We start from the raw sequence: 24,297 nt of genomic DNA on the forward strand, positions 1-24,297 counted from the left end.
ATCACTGTGTTGTACCCCTGAAACGAATGTAACATCGTGTGGCAACTATGCTTCGATAATGACACTAAAGAATAAAAACATTTCTTCACTGGATTATTTGTTTTTTGGGTGTTGAGTTTGGTACGTTCTTCACAGATTTTGGATACTAACCCTTTATCTGATATGTCATTTGCAAGTGTATGTTATTTGCAAGTATTTTCCCATTTCGTTGGTTGCCTTTTAGTTTTGTTGATTGTTTCTTTTGTTGTGTAGAAGCTTTTTATCTTTTTTTAAATTTTTAAACGTGTATTTATTATGGAGAGAGAGAGAGAGAGAGAGAGAGAGAGAGAGCAAGAGAGGGGGAGGGGCAGAGAGAGAGGGAGACATAGGATCTGAAGCAGGATCCAGGCTCTGAGCTGTGAGCACAGCTGTGGGGCTCGAACTCGCAAACTGCAAGATCATGACCTGAGCCAAAGTCGGATGCTTAACCGACTGAGCCACCAGGCGCCCCATAGAAACGTTTTATCTCGAAGAGGTTCCAATAGTTCATTTTTTGCTTTTAATTCCCTTGCCTTTGGAGATGTGTGGTGGGGGAGAGGGGAAAATGGGTGATGGGCATTGAGGAGGGCACCTGTTGGGATGAGCACTGGATGTTCTATGGAAACCATACAGGTTGTCACTCAGGGTTTTCTGTGACAGCGGACTGACAGACGAATGGCATTGAAATAATGTTGTTGTGGTTCTATAAATATCTCCACAGGCTTCCTGGGGCGGTTCAGCTTTGATGTCAAGGAAGCACCGCAAGCTCCTGAGAGGCATCCACAGGTAAATGTGGTTTTTCCAGGCCCCGGGCACCTCGGGTTCAGGCAAGGGCATCTGCCTGCATCTTGCACACTCAAGGGACTATGAAAACAGAGACAAAGTCACCGCTTTACTGGAAAGGAAACCAACCCAAACCCCAAACTCCCCCAACTGCTCCAACAAGGCAGCCTGTTGAACACCTGGGTGTGAGTATCACGTGCTACTAATGATGGTAATCTTGCCTCCAGAAGCTACTCATTCCCTCCTTCCCTGTCCGTTTGGTTTTCCGCAACAGAGCCGACTCTGTGGCCTGGAACCCCCACAAGATGCTGATGGCTGGAATTCAGTGCTGCGCTCTCCTCGTAAAAGACAAATCCGTGAGTTTTCCTTTTCCCTCTTAGGGTCTTGGGGCATTACGGAAGGTGAAACCACCGTGTTTTCGGAGGCCTCGCTTTTGCTTACGTTTCGGTGCTTTGAACCGGATACAGTGGAAGGTCTTTGGGAAATGGTGGTGGCGTGAAAAGGGAAACTACAGAGGCTCAGATTTAAAAAACACACACAAAAAATCGAGTGTTTCTGCTCAGGTGATTTTGGGGCTTAGCTTTAGGTGTCGTATAATCTCATTAGTCACAGCAAAATGGTCTCTGTTGCCCTCATTTGGGTTATATTTTAAACCTCAGTTTTAAACATGGCCAAGATTTTGTTCTCCTTGATTAAGCCTGGGATTGAAGTTATCTTGAAACTTCTGCTCACTGAGAAAGCGGAACAGATGTGTGTCATACATTAAATTGAATGCTTAATATGCTTAGCTAGGGTTTAACAGCGCATGCATACGGGAAGATGTTAGTTCCGGGCTGATCACCGAACACTGATTTATTATGGTCTTTCGGAACATTTTGCGTGTGTGTGTGTGTGTGTGTGTGTGTGTGTGGTGGGGGGGGGGGGTAGTTAGACGCTAGCCTGGATCCCAGCGGGCCAGGTCGCAACGGCGCTGCGGAGGTTCCCCCCTGGCCCCACGTATAAACCCTGTGTTTTTCCGCGGGTAAAATAAGGATTCTTGTGGGAAGTGGCCCAGGCTGGGAAATGCCGCTTCATTCTTAGAAATGCCTCCTCAAGATATGTGTGCGGCATGTGGGTGATCTTTCTCAGCCATCTGTTTACATTTTTTTTTTCCTTAGGGGGACTCCCTTTGCCAATGCTAAAGTCATTTTCTCTTTTTAAGGAATTTTATTTCAAAGGAAAACCATATTTAAAGTTGAAACCCAGTCTTGCTTGTGCAGACAGTTACAACTCTCTTTCAAGATGAATTGTGACATTTGTATGTCCGCACTCTTTGTGTTTGGAGATGACCGAACACAATACTGTAGTAGGGGCCAAGGGCAGGCCCACCTAAAATGTGCCCCAGTGGCATATTGATTATTTTGAATGGAAGCCACTTGGGAATCAGTCAGGGCAAGGACACTCAGGTCCCCTCTGGCCTCCTGAAAACAGAAGACAAATCTCCCACCTGAAAGGTGCCCTCCCTGTAGAAAGAAGTAACAAGACATCCTGACCACCAGAGACAGGAATTGTAAAGCGGAGAAAGCTGTACAAACAAATTGTTACTTTTCTTTTTACTAATCTACTACTCCAACTCAAATTCCACTTAGAATTCCTAACCAGTTAAAATTTCCAAACACGTTTTCTTTATCGTGTCAAGGCTTCACAAATGTATTGTCTCATTGTCTAAAATGTGTAAAAACCGCCTTCGTCATTTGTTTGGGTCTCGATCTCATTCTTCGGCCTCCATGTGCCCATAATAAAACTTTGGTTTTTCTCTCTTGTTAATCTGTCTTCATGGAAATTTAATTCTTTTTAAAAAAAAAAATTTTAACGTTTATTTATTTTTGAGAGTGTGAGAGAGAAACAGTGCACAGCAGGGGAGGGGCAGAGAGACAAGGAGACAGAATCTGAAGCAGACTCCAGGCTCTGAGCTGTCGGCACAGAGCCTGACGTGGGGCTTAACCTCACGAACTGTGATATCATGACCTGAGCCAAAGTCGGACCCTTAACCGACTGAGCCACTCAGGCGCCCCTAAATGGGAAATTTAATTTAGAGTCCAGTTAGAAGAACCTAGGACTAAGTACAGTTTCTTCCTCCCTTTCAGTATCCATCAGAAGCTACAAAAACCGATTCTGCATGTGGAAATAGAGATACTCTCAGAACTATGAATTTATTGCCTCCTATTTTATTAGGTTGTCTACTGTCGGTTGTATTTCACACCATTTTTTTTTTTTGCATGTAACTTCTCAAGTTGTTATTTCGTTTTATAACTGAAAGGTAGTTTAATATTGTCATTCATGAACTAAGGAACATCCTCAGCTTGCCTGTGGTACGTATTTAGGACATGACAGAGTTAGGAATAAACCCAGGTTTTCCTTTGCTCTAGACATAAGAACAAAAATATATTAAGCATCCTTTCTGTGCCTGGCATTCTATATCTGCCTTCGCCCCAGTCCGCCAATCTGAATGACACCCTTATCTGTTGGCGTGACACTTTCAGGAGTGGAAAAGTTAGACCAAAAATTTGATGACTGCTCTTTTAAATAACTTTCTGGCTTTTATACATTTTTCTTGTCGAATGGTATTTTAGCCAAGAATTGATTTGCATTTATGTACTTGATGCAATTCAAAATTTTCTGCATCGTCTAACTCTATTAAAGGGGTGACAATTTTATTTTATTTTTGTAAAGAATTCATTCCTGGATCTCAATAAAAAACAATACCCAGGTCGACTTCCATGGCAGGAATTAAAAAGTTGCGGAAATTGTATTTGTTGTGCGAAGCATTGAACGTTATTAAAAGTTGCCTTTTTTTACTGATTTTTTTAAAGTTTATTTATTTACCTGGGAGAGGGAGAGGGAGAGAAAGAGAGAACGAGCAAGCAGGGGAGGGGCAGAGAGAGAGGAAGACACAGAATCTGAAGTTGGCTCCAGGTTCTGAGCTGTCAGCACAGAGCCTGATGGCAGGGCTTGAACTCAAGAACCTCAAGATCATGACCTGGGCCAAAGTCAGACACATAACTGACTGAGCCACCCAGGTGCCCCAAAAGTTTTAAGCTTCTCTTAAAAATAAAAGATTGTTTTTATGATTTTATTATTATTATTACTGTTACTTTTTTTTTTTTTTTGAGAGCGAGAGAGAGAGAACACCAGTTGGGGAGGGGCAAAGGGAGAGGGAGAGATTTTAAGCAGGGTCCATGCTCAGTGGAGACCCCAACACAGGGCTCAATTCCACAACCCTGAGACCACAACCTGAGCCAAAATCAAGAGTCAGACACTCAACTGACTGAGCCACACTGGCGCCCCTTTACATAAAGGATTGTTTTTAAATTAACTGGAATGGAGAGCGGAACCATGAGAGCTGAGAGAGGACAGTCAGCGTAAGCAAGTTTTGCGTTGGCAGTTTTCTGTCCCTTTCGCACCTATTTTCTGCCTCTGTTCTCTTTTGTATTTATTCATTCATTATTCAGCCAATGCTAACTGACTTCCTGGGTAGGCCAGGTGCTGTGCTAATTTGGGGCTTATAAAACGGGCACATTCCCTGTAGTCAAAGAGCTTATAATCTTACCGAGGAGACGATGAACAAAATGTTCATATTTAATTCTTTTATTGTTATTTTAGTAAGCGCTCCGAAGAATGCGTCAGACACTGTTGATCATATATACTCTAGCCATTCCAACCTCCTTCCTTTCTCCTTCCCGTACTATCTAAGCAGTCTCCCTTGCAGTATGAGCTACAATACGACACAGCTGTGGTCGGTACAGGATAGAGGAAGTGTGAGGACTGTTGAGAACTGTTTTACCTGCAGCTGGGGGTGATACACGCAAGAGGAAAGCATCCTTTCCCCTTTTCTACCTTGAATGAAGTTGGGTCAGGGCATGATGTGTGGAGTTCTGATAGCCGCCTTGCAGCCGTACGACGATGACCCTCAATCAAAAAGTGGGCAGGCACAGAATGGCAGAGCAGAAAGGGGAAAAGTCTCCATCTTGAATAATGATTTTGAAATGTTGTGCTGATGCTGGAAGTGATTACTTTGCAACCGTCTTGGGATGTGAGGTCATTTATTGTCCTTATTGCTGAAATCCCTTCCACTGGGTGATCTGTCCCTTGTAGCCAAATGCACTCCTATCTGATACAGAAAAGAGTATGGCACTCAGAGAATGTGTAGCAGGGAGACCCGAGATGTTTCGGCTGGAAGAAACAGAACATACACGTTTTTTTTTTTTTTTAAGAAAGGAAGGAATTGTAAGAAAGGAACCCAAGCAGGCTCCATGCTGTCAGCACAGAGCCCGACACGGGGATCGATTTCACAAACTGAGATCATGACCTGAGCCAAAATCAAGAGTCATATGCTCAACCGACTGAGCCACCCAGGTGTCCCCAGAACAGAGAAAGAATTTTAAAACCAGAGAGTAATCTGAATAAATTTTCATTTAAGACCGTGAATTGGAGGTAGGCAAGAGTGGAGGCAAGAATATGAAGCTTGCAGTGTCCAAGGAAGAGTTGATGGCAGGGGAGATGGAAAAATGTGATGAAATTTAAGATATACTTTATCTGTCCACCAACCAGATAGGGTTGAATCACCAGTTATATGAGGGAGATGAAGAACAGGTGTCATGGTTGACTCTCTTGACTGGTGATGCAGCAACTGAGTGAAGGTTCATGTGTAGGCAGATGGAGATTGCTAGAGGATGAGAAGATTTGAGAGTGAAGTATCTTGATTTTTAGCATTGGCTACATTAAATTTGGGATTCCAATGAAGTTTTCGAGTGAAGATGTCACGTAGGCAGTTGATGCATAGATGCAGAGCTAGGATGAGGGGTCTGGGCTGCAAAAGTATATTAGGAATTGCTGCTATGTAGATATTCTCCAAGGTCACAGGAGTGGAATGAATTGTCTTGGGAGGAACCTGGAAGTGAGAAGAGAAGAAGATGTAGAATTTAGCCCTGAGGAACTTCAGAGTCCGTGAAAGCTGAAGTTGGAATGGCTGGGGAGATAGGAGGAACATCAGGAAAGCGGGATGCTAATAAAATACTCTTTGAGAGAAGCGTATTATGAGGAATGGTCATGACCTCCCATCCTTTGTGTTGAAGCTTAAATGTAACTTCCTTAAAGAAGAGATCCCAGATTCACCAGGTGGACCGGCATCTTCCTATTATTCTTTCTCAGACCCCGTCCCCTTCCCGTAAGTGCTCATCATGATGGGTAATTAAGATTTCTCATGTATTCACTTTCCCTCCCTCTAGAACATAAGCTGTGTGAGGATATAGACTATGTCATTGTATTTGCCACTGTATTCCCAGTGCCTAGCAAGTATACACTAAACAAGGATGCAATTAGAATTCACTGAAAAATTGACTGCTTAAATATATTAAAAATCCTCAAAAATACTTGCTATCGTGTCAGCAATAACGAGGAGTTTCCAATTTCTCCCCTACCCCAAATCATTCCTTTCGAACGCTCTGAGATAACTGATGAAAATGGCAGTTGATGAGTTTTATTGCCTAGGTCCTAACACGAGGCTGGAGTGTGCCTCCAGCAGTAATTGATGAATAGCGATTTTAATTTGGACTCACTCCTCCAGTTAATGGAAGGGGATAACTCTAGTTAAAAGAAAGCAAATTACTTAGTGAATATACTTCTGTTAAGGGAAAAACGAATTCCCTAATTTGTACCCTCCGAGCCCTGACATTCACAACGCTGTTTTCCTGATTGACTAGCTGTGGTGTTTGCATTTTTAATGTCCTGTATTAGTAAAGAAGATGGCTTCCAAAACAAAGCAGAGCTGCTGTTCTCTGAATTGTACTATCACTAGTCGCCTTTGCATCATAGGGATAAAAAGAAAATCAGATGTTAAAAAAAAAAAAAGAACCCTGTGATTATAAATAGGTTGACTTCAGATGTAAATGCTGGCACTACATGGCTGTTTTGGATCAAAGGCAATTTTGATGCTTTGATCTAAAAGAAAAGGCAATATATTCTAAGAATCAGTTGCATAGATGGAGAAAAATCTCAATATTGGCTTTTTAATTTTTAGTGCTTATTAGAAGGACTGTTTAGTTTAAAGGCGGGGGGGAACCCTAACAGATACATGAGATGAGAAAATACCAATCAGATGAATTTTTGAGCATGGATGTTTTCTCTCCATTTCTACCTACCGTTATCAACCGATATTAACTCACAGGGATTTCCTGTTTCATCAAACAATTTAAGGGGCACTTTTTTTTTATTTAATTGTCTTTAGAAAGACTATGTTGGTCTTGTGGATTTTTTTTATTATGTCTGTTTCTATATGTTTATTTCAGAAGCAATTAATATGCATCATAGACAAATCAGAAAATTCAGATATGGAGAGAAATGAAGAAAAAGAGACAATTCAGATAACTGCATGCCCACTTATGTATGTTCTTCTGCATATATGCATTTAAATAAATAAATGTGTGTGTATACACACACACACACACACACACACACACACACACAGGTGCACATACCTAATCTAAAAAGATTATAACAGGGATGCCTAGGTGGCCTGAGTTGGTTAAGCATCTGACTCTTGATTTTGGCTCAGGTCATGATCTCCATGATCTCATGGTTGTGAGATAAAGACCTGCATCAGGCTCCATAAGATTCTCTCTCCCTCTCCCTCTACTCCTCCTCTGCTCATGTGCACACATTCTCTCACTCTCTCTCAAAAAAAGAAAAATAAATCAAAATAAATAAATTATAACATATTTTTCTTTTAGCATACTGTTTTTGCTCAACCAATTGCTTTTTAGTGAACCAATGTTCGTTCTGTACATTTTTAACAGCTGCGTAGTATTCTATCATTTTGATATAATTAACTTGACCATCTCGTTATTGCTGACCAGTTAGGTTGTTTTCGTGTACGTGCTGCTGGTGCAAGCACTCAATTAGGTTGTTTGAATGTTTGGCTGTTAGAGATTTGGCTGCCATCTTTGAGGGCTAAATCTTTGTGTAAATCTTATACTCTTTCCTTATAAAAAATTCCTAGAAGTAGAAGAGCCATGATGATCTTTCATGATGTTTTTTTATACTTCTGTCCTAATTTTCCTTCTAAAATATTGCTTACCTTCTCACTAGTGGAGTGTGAGTGTGTGTGTGTGTGTGTGTGTGTGTGTGTGTGTTAACCTTTGACATCACGGGTTTTTAGCTTTGTCAATTTAGCAGGTAGGCCATGTGTATACCCACACTTACAGACACGTTTTCCTTATAATGTTATTTATTGACATAGCTCTTTCTGAGGGATCTTTTTTAGACAGAGGTATTGACATGCAACTGTGGGCTATACCTAGGTTTCAAATGTGAGGCCGATGAGTTTGCAGTTCTTCATTCTAGAGGAAGATCAGAATCCTCCTCTATTCTTTAGGAGAATAGTTATTCTCTTTACACTCTTTAGGAGTCCTGGTTATTCATTAGGAGAAGGAGTAGCAAGAAGAGTATAGGAAATTCATTCAATACACACTCACCAAAGGTCCATTACGGGCCCAGTCCTACGATGCAAAGAGAAAACAAGAAAAAGGAGCCCAATATCATCTCCCAATATGGTCCCCCAGAAGAAGGCAGAGATTTTCACTGGAATACTATACCTGAGAAATGTGTTACCTTTTCTTTTTTTTTTTTACAGTTTTTAAAAATGTTTATTCATTTTTGAGAGACAGAGAGAGTACGAGTAAGAGAGGGGCAGAGAGAGAGGGAGACACAGAATCCAAAGCAGGCTCCAGGCTCCGAGCTGTCAGCACAGAGCCCGACGCGGGGCTCAAACTCACAAACTGCGAGATCATGACCTGAGCTGAAGTCGGACGCTCAACTGACTGAGCCACCGAGGTGCCCCAGAAATGTGTTACCTTTTAGCCCCATTTAGATTTTTATTCTGGGTGGTAACTGATATTGCAAATGACAATTACTATATGCCATTTTTTACACAAAATTGTGCAAGAAAAGAAAGAAGGAAGGGAAAGTAGATTTATTAGAGAAACTGGAACACACGGTGTCAGATTTGTGAGGATTTCTTTGTTAGCCCTTGTTTTTCTTCATGGAGTTCCTATGGAAGTGCCATTAGATGGTTTGAAAATACTAAACAATCTGATGATCAAAGAAATTCTTATTTTCACGCCAGGGAACACTCACACTTCCCCCTACACAGGCACATTGTAAGTTTCCTTGGAATGACAGCCTCCTGAGTAATGTGGCAGAAAAAGAGGAAGGTAGGTGTTTCAAACTGATGAGAAAAAAGAAGCATTTTGCTTGTAGGAGAGACATCAGTCTCCTGTGCTTCGTGCTGCCAAAATTACTCTCCATGTCTTAGATGTTCCTGCACGAACAGAGAAAATTTTTAGAGTTTTTAGCAAGGTTGAGATTGCCTAAAACTGGCAGAACTCATCAAATTCATGGTTGCTAAATCGCCCTTTCCTTTTTAAATTCTTGGCTTTTTTTTTTAATTGTAATAAACAAAAATTGATTTTCTTTTCATGAGGCTTTTGGAAATTTGTGCATGTGCACGTTTATGTGTGTGCATCACGTCAAAAATAAAAAAAGGCTCACATGCTTTCAGTCAGTCGTGACAAGCCCCTGTATCATGTCTGCTTTCCTTTTCCCTGAGGTAAAGGGAGATAGTGATTAATGTTCAAGTTGCACATACTCAAAATCCATTATGTCTGTTTCCACTGAATAAACCAGTAATTGGGTTTTAGGGTTTATGGTTGGTACTGCATTTGTCATTAGTTTTAACAAAGGATTTGCACTTTGTTTTGGATCTGTGCTCCTTTTAGCCTAATATATTAATGCCTTTGTGAATTGTGGCTCCAAGTGATAAGTTATTGCATCATTGTGGTTATCCTACCTGATTTCCGTCAGTGGTTACCAACTTGTCGTAAATGGGCCCTAGTCCCAACGCAGAACGCTTTTCGTGGTTTTTGGAATCAGTATACAGCAGACTGAACTACCGGAGGGCAGAAGGGATCTTATTCATTGCTAAGGTCCCACTGCTTAGTACAAAGCTTGACATTCAATGCTCAGTGAAATGTTTCCTGAAGTGAACTTACTTTGTGTCTTTTTCCAATACCATCAAATGGTGATGTGTTTTAAATCTGTTACCTGCAGTGTGAAGTAGTATGTCCTTTATCATCACCACCTGATCTCTTTCAAGTCTTAAAAAGTGCCCCTTCCTGCCAATATGTTGCAATTTTGACAGGGTGTAGAAACTGTTTGCCTTATCCATATGGCTTGATATATCCATTACCTCCTCGCATCCCCTTTCATGTTGGCACTTGAAAAAAAGTCTTTACTCTCAACTGTGCCAGCATTTGGCCTTTTATCTACATGCCTCAGAGACCAATAATAAATCAGTGACTCATGCTTTCCTTTTTCAGAAACCATATTGTCTTTCCCCTAGGAAGTTATTTTCGTTTTAGTGTCTAATGATGCTGTTCTTTATTGGCGACTGGACAAGCGGAAGAGATACTTGCTTTTCTAAGGCTCCCTGGGTCCTCTCTTGACCCCTTCTAATGAACAGAATGACATTCACAATCTGCCTGTTTGCAGTGTGGGATCCAGTATCTTGGCCAACAGCTTCCCAATTTCATCCTTGAGTTCCTTCAGACCTTTGGGTGACTGCCACCTGGTCCTACTGATTAAGCTACATTAATTTCGTCCGTTTGACTTAGATGAGTTGGGGTGTTGGCCACTGTTGGACTTAATACCTTCTGCCTGTCTATTTCTGGAGAAGCCTCAGAGTGTGGGAATCTCTCTGATATCCTTCCAGGTAAAGACTTCATTCTTCATAACAGCCATCCCGTTTCAGTAGGGGACCCCAACCTTTGCTTCCCTGCCAGCCATCATAGAAGACTTTCAGATTTGCTAAAAGGATAAAAAGTGGGGGCAGGAGTGGGGGAGAAATTCTACCCTTGTGTCCCAGCAGTTGAAAATATCCCGGAAGGAGGATTCTATTTACAGATTGTTTTTTTTTTTGTATCCTACCTTACAACAAAACTGATGAGGGTCTCATTATATGGGAGGGTTCTGTAAGCTAAAATCTAAGAAAAATGAGATACCTAGAGTAAAAGGGCACAAAAGGAAACGTGGAATGAAGCTAATGGAAAAATTCTTGCCGTAATTAGCATGCTAGATCTGCCTCAGGTGGATAGAATTTGGTTTTCACATTTTTAAAGGATTCCAAGCATCTGCCATTTTTTTTTTTTTTTTTGCCTTTTATTTTTTATGAACTCACCGCAACAGGCTTTCTCTTTTATTTCTACTCCCTGGTATGACACGGGAGGCCCTTTTGACTTCTTAGAAAAAATTGTTCCGTTTGTTTTCCTTTACACAATTCTAATTGTCATATGTGTTGTTTTCCAAGGAAGATATTTGAAAACATACCTGACATTCCTAGTTAGGCTTTCCAGCTTTGTTGTTTCAAGGACAGAAAATTTCAGGGAGTCAATTTTCTTCTGGGTTCTTCTTCCATGGCCATTCCAAATGTTAATACGAGTACATGTGAACCGAATTATTCTGATTTTGTAGAAACTCAGGGGTGGCAAATGTAGATTTATCTTTCGTAGGCTTTTAGGAATTGTATGTAAACCCTAATTTGTAGGAAAACTGTTAACAGCAATAATAAATTAATTGTAGAATTAATTAATTTCCCTGAATAGAAAAAGGCAAACTCTGTAAAATAGTCACCATATCTTTAAATTCAAGGTGTATATAACTTATGTATGCAAGCACTTATGCATACGCATTCACACAGCAAATATACCTGCCCTTAAGTCATTTTGATATTGATGAACAATTATAATTTAGGGAGTTGTGTTAATTGCAAAAGTAACTCAATAACCTCTCTGATAGTTCATTCTGCGGGCTTTTGGTGGGGGGGTGGTTGGAAGATGTTGGTCGTTTTTTCTTTTTTAAAGTTTTTTTTTTTTAAAGATACATTCAAAGAATATAACTAGAAGCACAGAAGTCCCCCATGTACTCTTTCTTGTTATTGGCTTTTGCTTTGTTTTTAGTTCTTCTCTGTAGTATGGATCCTCAAATAATATAGTTTATTTTTACCTTTCTGAAGGAATCATATATATTTCTTTGGCTCGGCTTTGTTGCTCAGATTTACCTTATGTCTGTAAGATTCATCTGTGTTTTGACACAATCTGATGGTTATTCATTTTCACTGCTGTATAGTTTTCCATATGATTATAGCACAATTTGTTTATCTTTTCTCCAGTGATGGACACTTGGGTTATTACAACTTTGGACTTTTACAAAAATTGGCTGTGAACATTTTTGTGCACATATCTTCATTGCTTGCTATATCTCCAAGATTCCATCCGGCCTAATTTTCCTTTTTCTTGAAGACCTAATTTAGGAATTTCTTAGTGGATCCAAAGGCAGCATGTTCTGTTAGGCTTTGCTTCTTTGAAAATGGCTTTATTTCATTTTTTTCTGGAAGTAGAATTCTGACAGTAATTTGCTTTTGGTACTTTAATGTTTTTTTCCTTTTCTTTCCCCCTTTTGTGTGTTAGAAAGTTAACTAACTCATTTTTTTGATGACAAAATTACTTTTTATTTTGGCTTCCTTGAAGATTTTCAAGTATTCTTTAATTTTCCATTTATCTATGGTGTTGTAAATATGGATTCTGTGTGGTTTATCTTGCTTTGGCTTTATTGGGCTTATTAAATCTGTGGAATGATATTTTTCCAAATTTTGAAGACTATTCACTTAATTATTAACTCCCTCCTTTTCTTTCTCTTTCTGATGGACAGTCCAATCAAATGTATTTGATATCTTCTCACTGTTTCTTTCTCTATTTTGTATGTTTCATAATTTTTTCTTTCCATGCTTTGTTGTGGATGTTTGTGAGTTGATAATCTTTGTTGAAATTCATGAATTCTGTCTTCAGCTATATCTAATCCAGTTTTCTTTTAATTGAGTCTTTTTCACGTATATAATGCCTCTAGGTTCTTGCTGACAGGATCAGCCTCTATCTCCGTGACCATTGCACGCCTAGATTTACACCTAGTCTACCTCTGTTAACTCTGATATCTAAATTCCCTTGAGCGCTATTCCCATTGATTCTTGTATCTGTGATTCCTGGCTCTCTATCTAGAGAGACACCTTATGATGTGTGATGGTTTATGGAATATTTTGTTTGAAAGATTACCTTTAGGAATAATTTAAAATATGGAGTGGAGTTACCTACCTTGGGAGAGAAGATTTTATTTTCATTCTTCTGGGCATCCGGGGGAATTAGCAGCCCAGGACCAAAGCTTGAAGTTTTTCTCGATCTCTAGAGTATATACCCTACCGCCATTTCAGGGTGGAGATCTTTGAATCCTAAACAAGAGGAAGAATTGCTTTACTGCCCTTAGTGACGCTGAACACCTTTGAACTCTGTTTCCGGAAGTATTTGGAGTGCCTGTTTCCACACATGGTGGCCACTATCTCTGTTCCCTCACTTTACCCTTCTGGCTCCTGTATTAGCTATCCTCCCTCAGTCTGAAAATGTCCCTGGGGTAGAGACATTTCTGGCTGAACTTCTTGAGCTCCCTTCCTCTCCTTGGACCTTCCAGAAGTTTATTTCTGTCTTGGTAGGTCTGTGATGCTTTTCTTTAGATGCAGTTTTTATGCTTTGTTTCAGCATATTTTGTTTCTTACAGGAGGAGCATTTCCAATTGATCTAGTCCTTTATTATTAGAATTTGGCTTTTTAATAATCAGCTGCTATTCAGCACCACCGATGGGAATAAGCATTTGTTAGTTTATTCATCCTTTCATTCAACCCGCAAAAATGTACTGCCTCCTATGTGTTAGATGAGTAAGGCATCATCCCTACCCTATGTGAACTCAAAGGCTAGTACGGGAAACAGATTTTAAGCAAATAACTGAAATATAATACATAATGTATGTAATAGAGGGATGTAATGGAGTAAAAAGCAGATGTGTAGGGAATGCAGATCAGGTAAGAGAACAACCCCTGCTGAAAAGGCTGGTGTAGAAAAGTTAGTTGCAGCAGACGTGACTTAACAGTTATTGGTATTTTCTTTCCATTTTTAAAGCAATCTAGATCATGCTAGCACAGTCAGGCATAATGAGGAACATAAAAATTACTTAGAACCCACTAGCCAAAGTTAAATCATTAAAATTTTTTTGATAGATGAATATTACGTATTCATATCTATGTCGATGCTGATGGAGATGACTTTATTTTGCTTCTGTAACCAGCATCTTCCTTTCTTTGCCCATCCCTACCCCTTTCTTTGATAGAAGAAACAGAGGCGGTTAGGCTTATCGAGTCTTAAGAAAATTTGCTTCTTAAAGGATGGTTACCATGATTGTGGAAGCAGCTAATTTGGCATCTTAAGTCCAGCTCAGAAGTGTGCATTTATGCACTTCTGTATATGTTTTAAGAAGATTCTCTTCCATTGCAGAATATATAGTATCTCTTCCCCCCATCCCATCCACACACCGCTTGTAATCACAACTGCGTATGTTATCAGTGACTTTGTTGGGAAGACAGGGAAGCTAAATTTGCTGGTGTTACCATCTTCTTCCACGGGGTGATGTTGGTGTTTGGAAAGCTCCTTCAGCCACCTATTCTTTTGATACTCTGTTGACAACTTTTTGTGACACTCGGCATCTGTTCATTGACAGAAAAAAGTTGTCAGAGAAACCAGATTTTCATGAGAGCAGGTCACCCCATTGGAGGCACCAGATGAAACCCAATGCTGGACAAAGTCTACTTATCAAGTAGGGGAACTGGGAAGTTGTCCCAGCTGAAAACAAAGTCTTTAAAACATAAGGAATTGCAGAATTATACCAGTGCATAAACTGGAGAGGAAAGGCAGAAAATGTTAATTAAGGGTCTGAAAGATAGGATGAAGCAGGGATTTAATTTGATCCCATTTCTGGAGGAACCCGTTTATTGGATCGAACTGTTATTGTTTGCCAAGTCCGTATTGCTATAATTATTATAATCTAAAAATATGTGTCGTCTAGTGGGGCAGGTCTTCATTCACTCTGTAAAAAAACGATCTATTCTCATCTGTTTATTCTTCCAAATGGATTTTGGAAACACTTTTTTTAATGTAAAAACCTTCCACTGGGACTTTATTTAGGATTATATTAAACCTATGGATTAATTTGAGATTTAACATCTTTGCAAAATTTTAGCCTTTCCATCTAGGAACAAGGCACATCTTTCCATTTAACCAGATTTCTTTTATTTCACACCCAGATTCTTTTTAAAAATTTTTTTTTAAATTTTCTTTTTTTCAACGTTTATTTATTTTTGGGACAGAGAGAGACAGAGCATGAACGGGGGAGGGGCAGAGAGAGAGGGAGACACAGAATCAGAAACAGGCTCCAGGCTCCGAGCCATCAGCCCAGAGCCTGACGCGGGGCTCGAACTCACGGACCGCGAGATCGTGACCTGGCTGAAGTCGGACGCTTAACCGACCGCGCCACCCAGGCGCCCCTCTTTTTTAAATTTTTACTATGGAAAATTTCAAACATATACAAGAGCAGAGATGAACCCATATGTACTGATTGCATGACTTTAATAAGGATCAATTCATGGCTAATTTAGTTTCATACTCAACACTTTCTACTCTTTTCTATATAGTTGGGGGGAAAAAAACAACTACAGATATTATATCATAGAATTTTGATGGATTTTCTCATAGAGGACTTGAATATGTTTTCCTATTAATGTTACTTATAAATTTTTATATTTGTTAATGTATATAAAATTAAAAAAAATCTTCTAACTGCAAATGCTGCTATGAAGGCAGACTTTTAAATATTTATTACTACTTTACTAATATTTCTTATTACTTCTGAAGGAGTTAAAGCTATTCTCATGTATTCTCTAAATATATTATTATATCAGTATATAACTGTAATTTTGCTTTTTTTCTAATATGTAAGCTTCATATCAGTTATCAGCAATTATAATGTACTGATAGGATTTCCGAAAATATATTCAGTAATATCAGTAAATAGAAGGCATTTTTGTCTTCTTTGTGATTTTGTTAAAGATGTCTTAAAATATACATTCTTTGTAAATCCTCTTGAGAAATAATGTAAAAATGAGTATTGAATTTTACCATTTTCTCTTTTATTATCTAATAAGGTAGTTCTATCATGTGACTCCTTAAACAAAATTAAATGTGCCTTAATAGATTTTCTACATTACTAATTTAACTCATTCTACTGTGGTCATTTGCTTTAATGTATTGATGGATTTGTATATTTAGATTTTTGGTTCTGTCTACATATGATTGATCTACTCTACGTGTGCGTGTGTGTGAGATCTTGGTTAGATTGTTTTTTTGAGTGGATTTTAAACTGTCTTCATTTTAGAATAATTACAATACCACAGACATCAGTTTTTAAGAAGTGTTCAGAAAAGTCAATCATTAAACTTTTCAGAAATTTTGAGGGAGATAATTCTTTGATCTAATGTTAATTTCTCCCATTTTTATTTGAACTACTAAGAATTTCCTGCTCTCCTGATCAATTTCAAGAACTTACATTTAAAAAAAAATACTACATTTTATTGAGCTTTTCAAATATGTTAGCAGAATATATGCCATCCGTTTACATTTATCATTTTCATTTAAATTTTGCCTTATATTCTTGTCTGAAATCTTAATTTAAAAAAATTTTTTCTTGATTTAGTTTATCTTCTCTCCATAAGGAATGACTAATTGCATTTATTTTTTTTTTAATTTTTTTTTAACGTTTATTTTATTTTTGAGACAGAGAGAGACAGAGCATGAACGGGGGAGGGTCAGAGAGAGAGGGAGACACAAAATCTGAAACAGGCTCCAGGCTCCGAGCTGTCAGCACAGAGCCTGACATGGGGCTCGAACCCACGGACCGCGAGATCATGACCTGAGCCGAGGTCAGACGCTTAACCGACTGAGCCACTCAGGCGCCCCTAATTCATTTATTTTTTGATTCACATATTTATTAAATTTATTCAATTATTCACTGAATTGTTACACATTTTCTCCTGCTTCTTTACACTTTTGTTCTATAAGGATGTTATTTTACATTTGAGGGCAATGTCGCTTCTGTTCCTTGAGTTTTGTTTTGGAGTATTCTCACTTAAATTATTTTCTAATTAATCCATAGTAACTGTGGATTTACTCTTCTAGCCCAGAATGGTTTGTGAAAGAGACTTTAACCTCCCAAGTGCTTAAGATACGTTATGAAATTCTGATTTGTTTTACTGTAGTCAGACAATGACCAAAATGAAAGCAGAGATCAAGAGTGACAAATTTTTACCTTTTCAACTTCAAAAGTTACTCTTTTTTTCTTTTGACTTTGAATTTGAGAGCAAGCGCAAGTGAGAGAGAGAAAGAGATCGTGAGCAGGGGAGAGAAGAAGGGGCAGAGAGAGAATCTTAATCTTAGTGTGGAGCCTGATGTGGGGCTCCCTCCCACAACCGTAGGATCGTGACCTAAGCTGAAACCAAGAGTTGGACACCTAACCAACTGGGCCACCCAAGCACCCGTCAATAATTACTCTTGCAAGGATGTCTTATCACCCAGAATCCATTTTTAGTTTGTACTTTCTTTCTCAAGTAGACAGACAGTCCTCAGGGCTTGGGGTGGGGAGAAAAGTGTTTGAAGAGGAACCAAGTATTAAATATGAATATGCAAACCCAAGAGGACCAAGGAAGAATAGAACTTCTCTATAAATACAGGATATATAAGGGCCTTTCCTCTCTTGGCTCAAGTTCTTGGTGAGAGATAGAGAGTTGGGAAGCCTTTTCTCTCCTCTGTTCCTCATGTCAGTCTGGAAAGCAGAAATTAAGTAGACATGATGGAGGTACATATTAAGGTATAAGAGTACCTAAGATAGCCCCCTATAAGTTTCGGAGTAGCTGGCAAGGAGCTCATCCAAAAATGACTAAAAATGAAGAAGAAGGTGCAAGGAAGTCTGGAAATAAGGGCAAGAGCAAGGAGCATGACTGCGATCTGACAGCTGGAGGCCATGGCCGGTCTTTGGATGGAAGCAGGAAGATGGAAGGATCATCTGGGGATAAGTTAGAGATGGGGCAAGTGGTCCGCACAAGGACAGCAGTGACCACGCTGGGGAACCAGGTTCACTCCCCAGCTTCAGTATAGGGTTGCCAGATTTAGCAAATGAAAATTCAGGATGCTCAGTTAAGTTGGAATCTCAGATAAACAACAGATAATATTTTAGTATAAGTATATCCCAAATATTGCATGGGATATACTTTTACTGAAAATTTTGGTTGTTATGAATTTACGTGAGATTTTTACTTAATTCCAATTTAGTAGGATGTTTTGTATTTTATCTGGCAACCATCCTCAGTGGCATTTGTGAATATCCCAACAATGTTGAATAAACAGCAAGAGGAAGAAAACTCTCAGAGGGAGAAGTCTTGATTGCTCATATTTTATGTCAGAATGGCCTGAGAAATCACTCGGAGTTTTGAGGTTTTCTGGAAGTGACCATATTAAATGTTCTGCATTAGAAATAAATATAGGTCCAAATCAAAAACATTTTCAGTTAAAGAAAAATAAATTACCGTTTTTGCACATCTAAAGTGATGCAATTTTGAAATTCATAACAATGTCGTTTTTGAGTTCCAATGACAGGTGAAATACGGTACTTCACAGTAGGATGCTTCTATCTCAGTCCAAGAGACCAGCATGAGCTAAATTAGGATCTTTCTCAGCGTTAATTCCATACACCTAGTCTTCTCCATCTCTGGTCCAATCAGCTAGGACCAGGGCGGGAATGGTGTGGTGTGACCATCTCTATGGGTGAGAAAGGAAGTAAGGGGTCATTATGGACTGAACAAAGAACCTACACTGTGTCTATGATAAATGTCTCCCATCTCTAACTGTGACAACTTACTAATGGATTGTTGACCTCTAAACCTGGTCCTGAAACTGAAAAGAAACAAGGAAGATGGATTGTATCTTCCCCATTTCTGGCTCTGCAGCCGTTGTCAGAAAAAAGTTCCTGGCTTCTTTTTTATAAGGCTACTCTCTTCTCAGTACATTTCATTATTGCCCTTGTCACGGAGTAGCACATGTCACTATTATATGTCCTTTGGATCTTATCTTGACATATTATTCCTCTGTTTTATTACCAGTTTTAGACAGCACCATAGTGCAGATTAAACCCTCGACATCCAGTTACAGAAATACCGATGCATTCATTTAGAGGACTGTCAGAATCTTTCTGCCATTTCAATATCCACCTGGCCAGAGATGTAGTGAAATGCAATGAAATACATAACTTTTTTTGGAGCTAGTGAGAACCAGGAATTTATATGTAATAAGGAAAAGATTGTTTTCTACTTGTGAGGTAGCATCAGCAAGCGTTAGAAGGTTGGTCTCTCTGAGAGGTTTTATTTCCCAGTTATGAAAATTATAGGGCCCCCTTCACTTAAAGGTTTCAGTTGAAATCCAAGAGGAAAATCACCAGGGGCATGCAGTTATCTATCTGTCTCCTTAATTTAACAAGATTGTGATTGGGGAAATGACTCACTCATGATTGGTGGCGAGGTTAATTTCATGGAGCCATGAGTCTTAAGTGTACTCTCGAGCCTGGTATTGGGTTTCCAGTTTAACAATGAATTAGTGTGAACCCATGGGGTTTATCTTTCCCTGCACGGGATTCCCCCCGCAATGCCTCTATTGCTGCAAGCATTCTTGGGAAAGGCCATCACTTATATTCAAGGCATTTATCATAATTATTTAGAATAAAAAACGGTATTCATCAGTGCCAGCTAGATGAGATCATAGGGAAGACGTATTGTTTCTTATCGCTGTGCCAGTTTTATGGGTTTTGAGAAGCAGGAGAGGAGGAACATAGCTGTGGTTTATTTTAGGTCACTGTGCACCTGGGGCACTGTCCCTGTCAGCCCACAGGGCCCTTCTAGAGGGTACCCTGTGCAGTGTTAGGTTTGAGGGGTGTGATAGGATATGGGGCGGGAGGATGGGTGAAGCCTTCCCTCATGATGCTGTTCATTCACAGTTACTCTCTGGTTTCTGACAAGTTCTAAATAGTCAGAAAGTGCAAACGCGTGGTCTGGAGTCGAGCGAGGCAATGTCCTGGCAGTGGCAGGTGTCCGAGACTGAGGAGGGACGTGTTGAGAGATGGGGGCTCGGGAACAATATCAAGTTTGGATGGCTTTGGACATCACGTTAAGAATACATTCATTTTCCCACTGTGTGGAAACCACTCTGTTCTCTGCTGCCCTGAGTCCTGTGTTTTCTCTCACAACATTCTGCTCAAGCATCAACTTTCCCAGGGGGGCTTCTTGCTTTACTGTCTGCTTAAAGGTCTCTTCTCTATCCCAGCATTTGTTCAGCGTGTATTGCAAGGTCCTCTGTGATCTAACCATGAGCTTGTCACCCACACTGAACTGGAGGTTCCTTAACTGTTCTCATGCCCCATATAGGCCTGGGCAAGTGTGATGGAGAGATAGATGAGTAGATAAATTTCATCCCCATAGCAATCCCACGAGGTAGGGACTGTCATTCTGACCACTGGGCAGATTAGGAAACTGAGTACGGAAAGCACAAATATCATGCCCAAGGCTGCCAAGCTGATAAGGGATGGCACCAGGATTCAGAACCAGTCAGGCTCATCCCACAATCCATGGTTTTAATCACACGGCCTCTATGTTCCTCAATCGAGATGACAGGTGATGGATCAACCTCATACCCTGCCTGAAACTGTGATTTTTTAAAGCCACAATGATGTAAAGAAATAGAAAATATTGATTTGGGAAGATAAGATTTGCCTGTTTAATCCTCTTAGAACCAATACAAAGTGAAATACTATTGCTAATGATTTTGCTTATTCTAACTCTGTTCACATGACCAGGCAGGCTGGTTAAGCTGACCTTTAAATCACTTCCTAAGTCTGTTTGGTGCCCAGACCCGGCATGTAGGTTTTTCTCATTTACTTCTTCTGTTTCAGCGTAGGGCTCTGTAGATAGAGCCACTCTCCCCTAGGATTTGCAGTCACCGCTGTTCTAAATACCCCAGTCCAATACCCTTCGAGACACTTGCAGTTTATCAAACAAGGATTGGGTTTGGAAAATATAATTCTCCTACCTAGAGACCCATTGAGCCAGAGAATCCTAGAAGTCATCTCCCTACTTCTGACCCAGCAGAGAGCCCTTCTCTCTGCCTTCCATCCCTCTCTCCTTTCCTGTTCTTCGACCAATTGTAGTTTCTACTTGCTGTTTGCATACGAGGTGCCAGTTTGATATTTATAGATCTTCCTGCTGCATTATTTCAGGAAAGACCTATTATAAATGACAAAATGCAACCTTAAAATAGAAAATGAACCCAGATGTAACCAGTTTTATCACAGAATATATATATTTTTTCTTCTTGAGCTGTGGGGGAAACAAGAAATTGTCAGTTGTAAGCCAATATGAGTTTGGATCATCAAATGCCATTCCTTATGGAAATTGCATGAAACGTTTCTCCAAAGCAAAAAGGAAAATAAACCATGACAGTTTTGATTTATTTTAAATATTCTTTTTTTTAGAAGTTACGTATTCTCTGTTTGTTATAAAACAGATGAAAAACTTGCCTCAATGAAAATGAAAGACAATGGATTGGAGCTTTCATATAAATGTTTAGCTCTTTTTACGTTTACACATTGGAAATGGTCGCCTTATTGAGTGTATCTCCTCATTGGTTAGGTCTTAAAACAAGGGTCTGCCGATTATGGCCCTTGGGCTAAATCCAGCTTGACGCCTGTTTTTATAAATAAAGTTTTCTTGGAACACAACCATACCTATTTATTTTAGTACCCTATGTGGCTTCAAAAGAAGTGCTACAACTTGCTGAAGTTGAGTAGTTGTGGCAGAGATTGGGTGTCTTACGAAGCTGAGAATATTTACTCTCTGGCCCTTTACAGAAATTGTTTGCCGACCCCTGTTTTAGAATACCCAAAAGAGAGGGCTCTGCCTTCCTTAGTGTCTGAGACCACAGTCTGAACTAGGGAACTCTGGGATTGAATACGATTTCTCCGTGGGAAAATCCATTTATAGACCTTGAAACTCAGTAAGATCTGTGTTCAAATTCTGCCTTTGTTTGGGACTGCCCTGCCTGCCTTTGATAAGTTGCTTAGCTTTTCTGAACCTCAATTATGTTATCTGTAAAATGGAGACACTTTTTCTCTCATGAAGAACAACTCTACCGTTAAATGGGGTAATGTTCCGGCAGGGTGCAGTGTGTTGCCGGCCGTACGGTGGACAGTCAGCGAATACAGTTTTTTCCCCTAGTTACATCCAAATTGAGGAGTGAGCTACATGGAACACACTGATTCTTCTGTCTGGACAAATGTCCATTCGTGTAGTGAAAACATTCTTATTTTCTTTTAATTTTTTAAATGTTTTATTATCCGTATTCGAGAGAGAGGGAGACGGCATGAGCAGGGGAGGGGCAGAGAGGGACGACAGGGGGAGACACAGAAGCTGAAGCAGGCTCCAGCCTCCAAATGTCAGCACAGAACCCGATGTGGGGCTTAAACCCACGATCTGTGAGGTCATGACCTGAGCTGAAGTCAGATGCTTAACTCACTGAGCCACCCAGGCGCCCCAATTCTTTGTTATCTTAGCACATTTCTCTCTTTTATCATGTCTTTGGGGGAAAAACATGCTTTTGTCCGCTAGATCTTGCGTCCTATTAGAGGGTTTTGCCAAGCACTTCCTGATTCATTTTAAACTATGATTTAAGGCCAGTTTTGAGTAGGATTGCCCATGGTCATGGTAATTACCAATGATTTCCAACAACAGTTTGATGGGATTTATGCAATGAAGAGCAGGAAACTTGTGTTTCAGAAATTGCCTTGCTGCACCGCACTCCTCCCCTGTATAACATCAATTTCTTACCTACACTCCAGGCCTCAGAGGCCAGACCTCTCGAGAATGTTCCAACTCCAAGAAATGTAGGCCGGCGGCCTTGCCACTGAACGTGTAAAATTCCACCTGAGAAGGAACCGGGCCCTCGTTAACAGCATCACAATCAGCTGGAGACACAGATCGATTTTTTTTATTTATTTAGTTTTATTTTTTGCTAAATACCACGCTCCTGGTGTGGAGTACTTTTCTAGCCTCGGCCCCCAGGAGCACACTTGCTTTAGATCCATTTTGGCCGAAATGAAAGACACCATTTCTCTACGTACCCGACCACCTATCTGGGAGAGATGCCAAGCCAGCCGTCCAGACTGAAGAAACAGGTCTTGTGTTAATAAGTGTTTTTCCAGACCTTCACTTGCCCATTATGGCACCAATACTTATCCCCAGGAGGAGGGCTGCCTTGCAATATCATTATCCTCAATTTATAGGTGAATGAAAATGTGATCTGATGGAGCAAAGTGAAGTACTTGCCAGTTAGAGTAAATACGCAGCATTTGGCCACTGGGCGCTCTTGCGTTGTGCACATGACCGGGCGGGCTGAGAAACCGTCGGGGAGTCTCTGCCCTTCACCCTCCGTCCAGCATGACTTCTGTGTACAGATACCACGGCAGTTGCACTGTGCTTCCCCACGGCGTTTCCCCTGGCCTTGACTTCTCTCTTCCTCCTTTCCCTTCCCCACTCCCGCATCCCTCTTTTTCTCCTCTTCTTCCCTCTCTCCTCATCCTACCACATTGTGTTTTCATAAGCTGCCTTGTTCCCCCTCCCCCGCTTTGATTAAGAGTCCAGTATTATTCATATCCACCTATGTTTTCTTTACTTAGGTGCCTAGAATAAAGCCATTCCTCATTTGTATTCACACAGAAATACAACTGTGATAATGGACACGATTAGCATGAAAAGTAGTCAGATAATCATCTGGGTTTATACAGCCTTATAAAAACTCAACACCTCAGAGTTCTCTGGACTCTATGTCAATGTAATGCTGACTGAATATTCCAGATCAAGAGTTTTCAACATAAGGTCCAGACCCATCAGAACCATGGTTTTCAATCCTGGCTGCACATTAGGATCATCTGAGAAGCCTAAAAAAAAAATGCCATCACCCTTACCCCACACCAGAAATTCTGACTTTTTGGTCTGGAGTAAGGATCTTGCATTGGTATTAAAAAAAAAAAAAATTAAAAAAAAATAAAAATTAAAAAAAAACTCTTCAGATAATTCTAATATTAGCTACAGTTAAGGACCACCGTACTAATTGGTTTTGAGTTATATAGTCAATTGTAAGTCACCTCAGCTTTTTATTTTCCTTTTCAATGAATAGTCAGGATAGAATAGAGTAGAAAATATGAGTATGTTGTTCAGGTGGTAGTGATGGGTACTATTCCATCAAATTCATGTTTCAGTTTCATGGATATCAGGGTGGAGACTGTCACCACCTAAACACAGTTGCTTGACTGTGGGCTATAATCAGAGTTTGAAAACCACTGCTTTAGATTATATTTAACAGAAAAGTATGTTGATAGCTGCCT

General features: G+C 40.0%; 1 protein-coding gene across 1 annotated transcript in view; it reads left to right on the forward strand.

The window, feature by feature from the left end:
* The window catches only part of GADL1 (glutamate decarboxylase like 1), a 137,169-nt gene that overhangs the window by 30,842 nt on the left and 82,030 nt on the right, over positions 1 to 24,297 (forward strand). Inside the window, exons 9-10 of the mRNA XM_047100262.1 lie at positions 740 to 804; positions 1,076 to 1,157. Of these exons, the coding sequence (XP_046956218.1) occupies positions 740 to 804; positions 1,076 to 1,157 (147 nt within the window). The remainder of the gene's footprint in view (positions 1 to 739; positions 805 to 1,075; positions 1,158 to 24,297) is intronic.

This window comes from Lynx rufus, unplaced genomic scaffold (genome assembly GCF_022079265.1).
Source record: "Lynx rufus isolate CCGP_SWC_20201006 ecotype Redwood Valley unplaced genomic scaffold, mLynRuf1.p SCAF_5, whole genome shotgun sequence".
Lineage (NCBI taxonomy): Eukaryota > Metazoa > Chordata > Mammalia > Carnivora > Felidae > Lynx > Lynx rufus.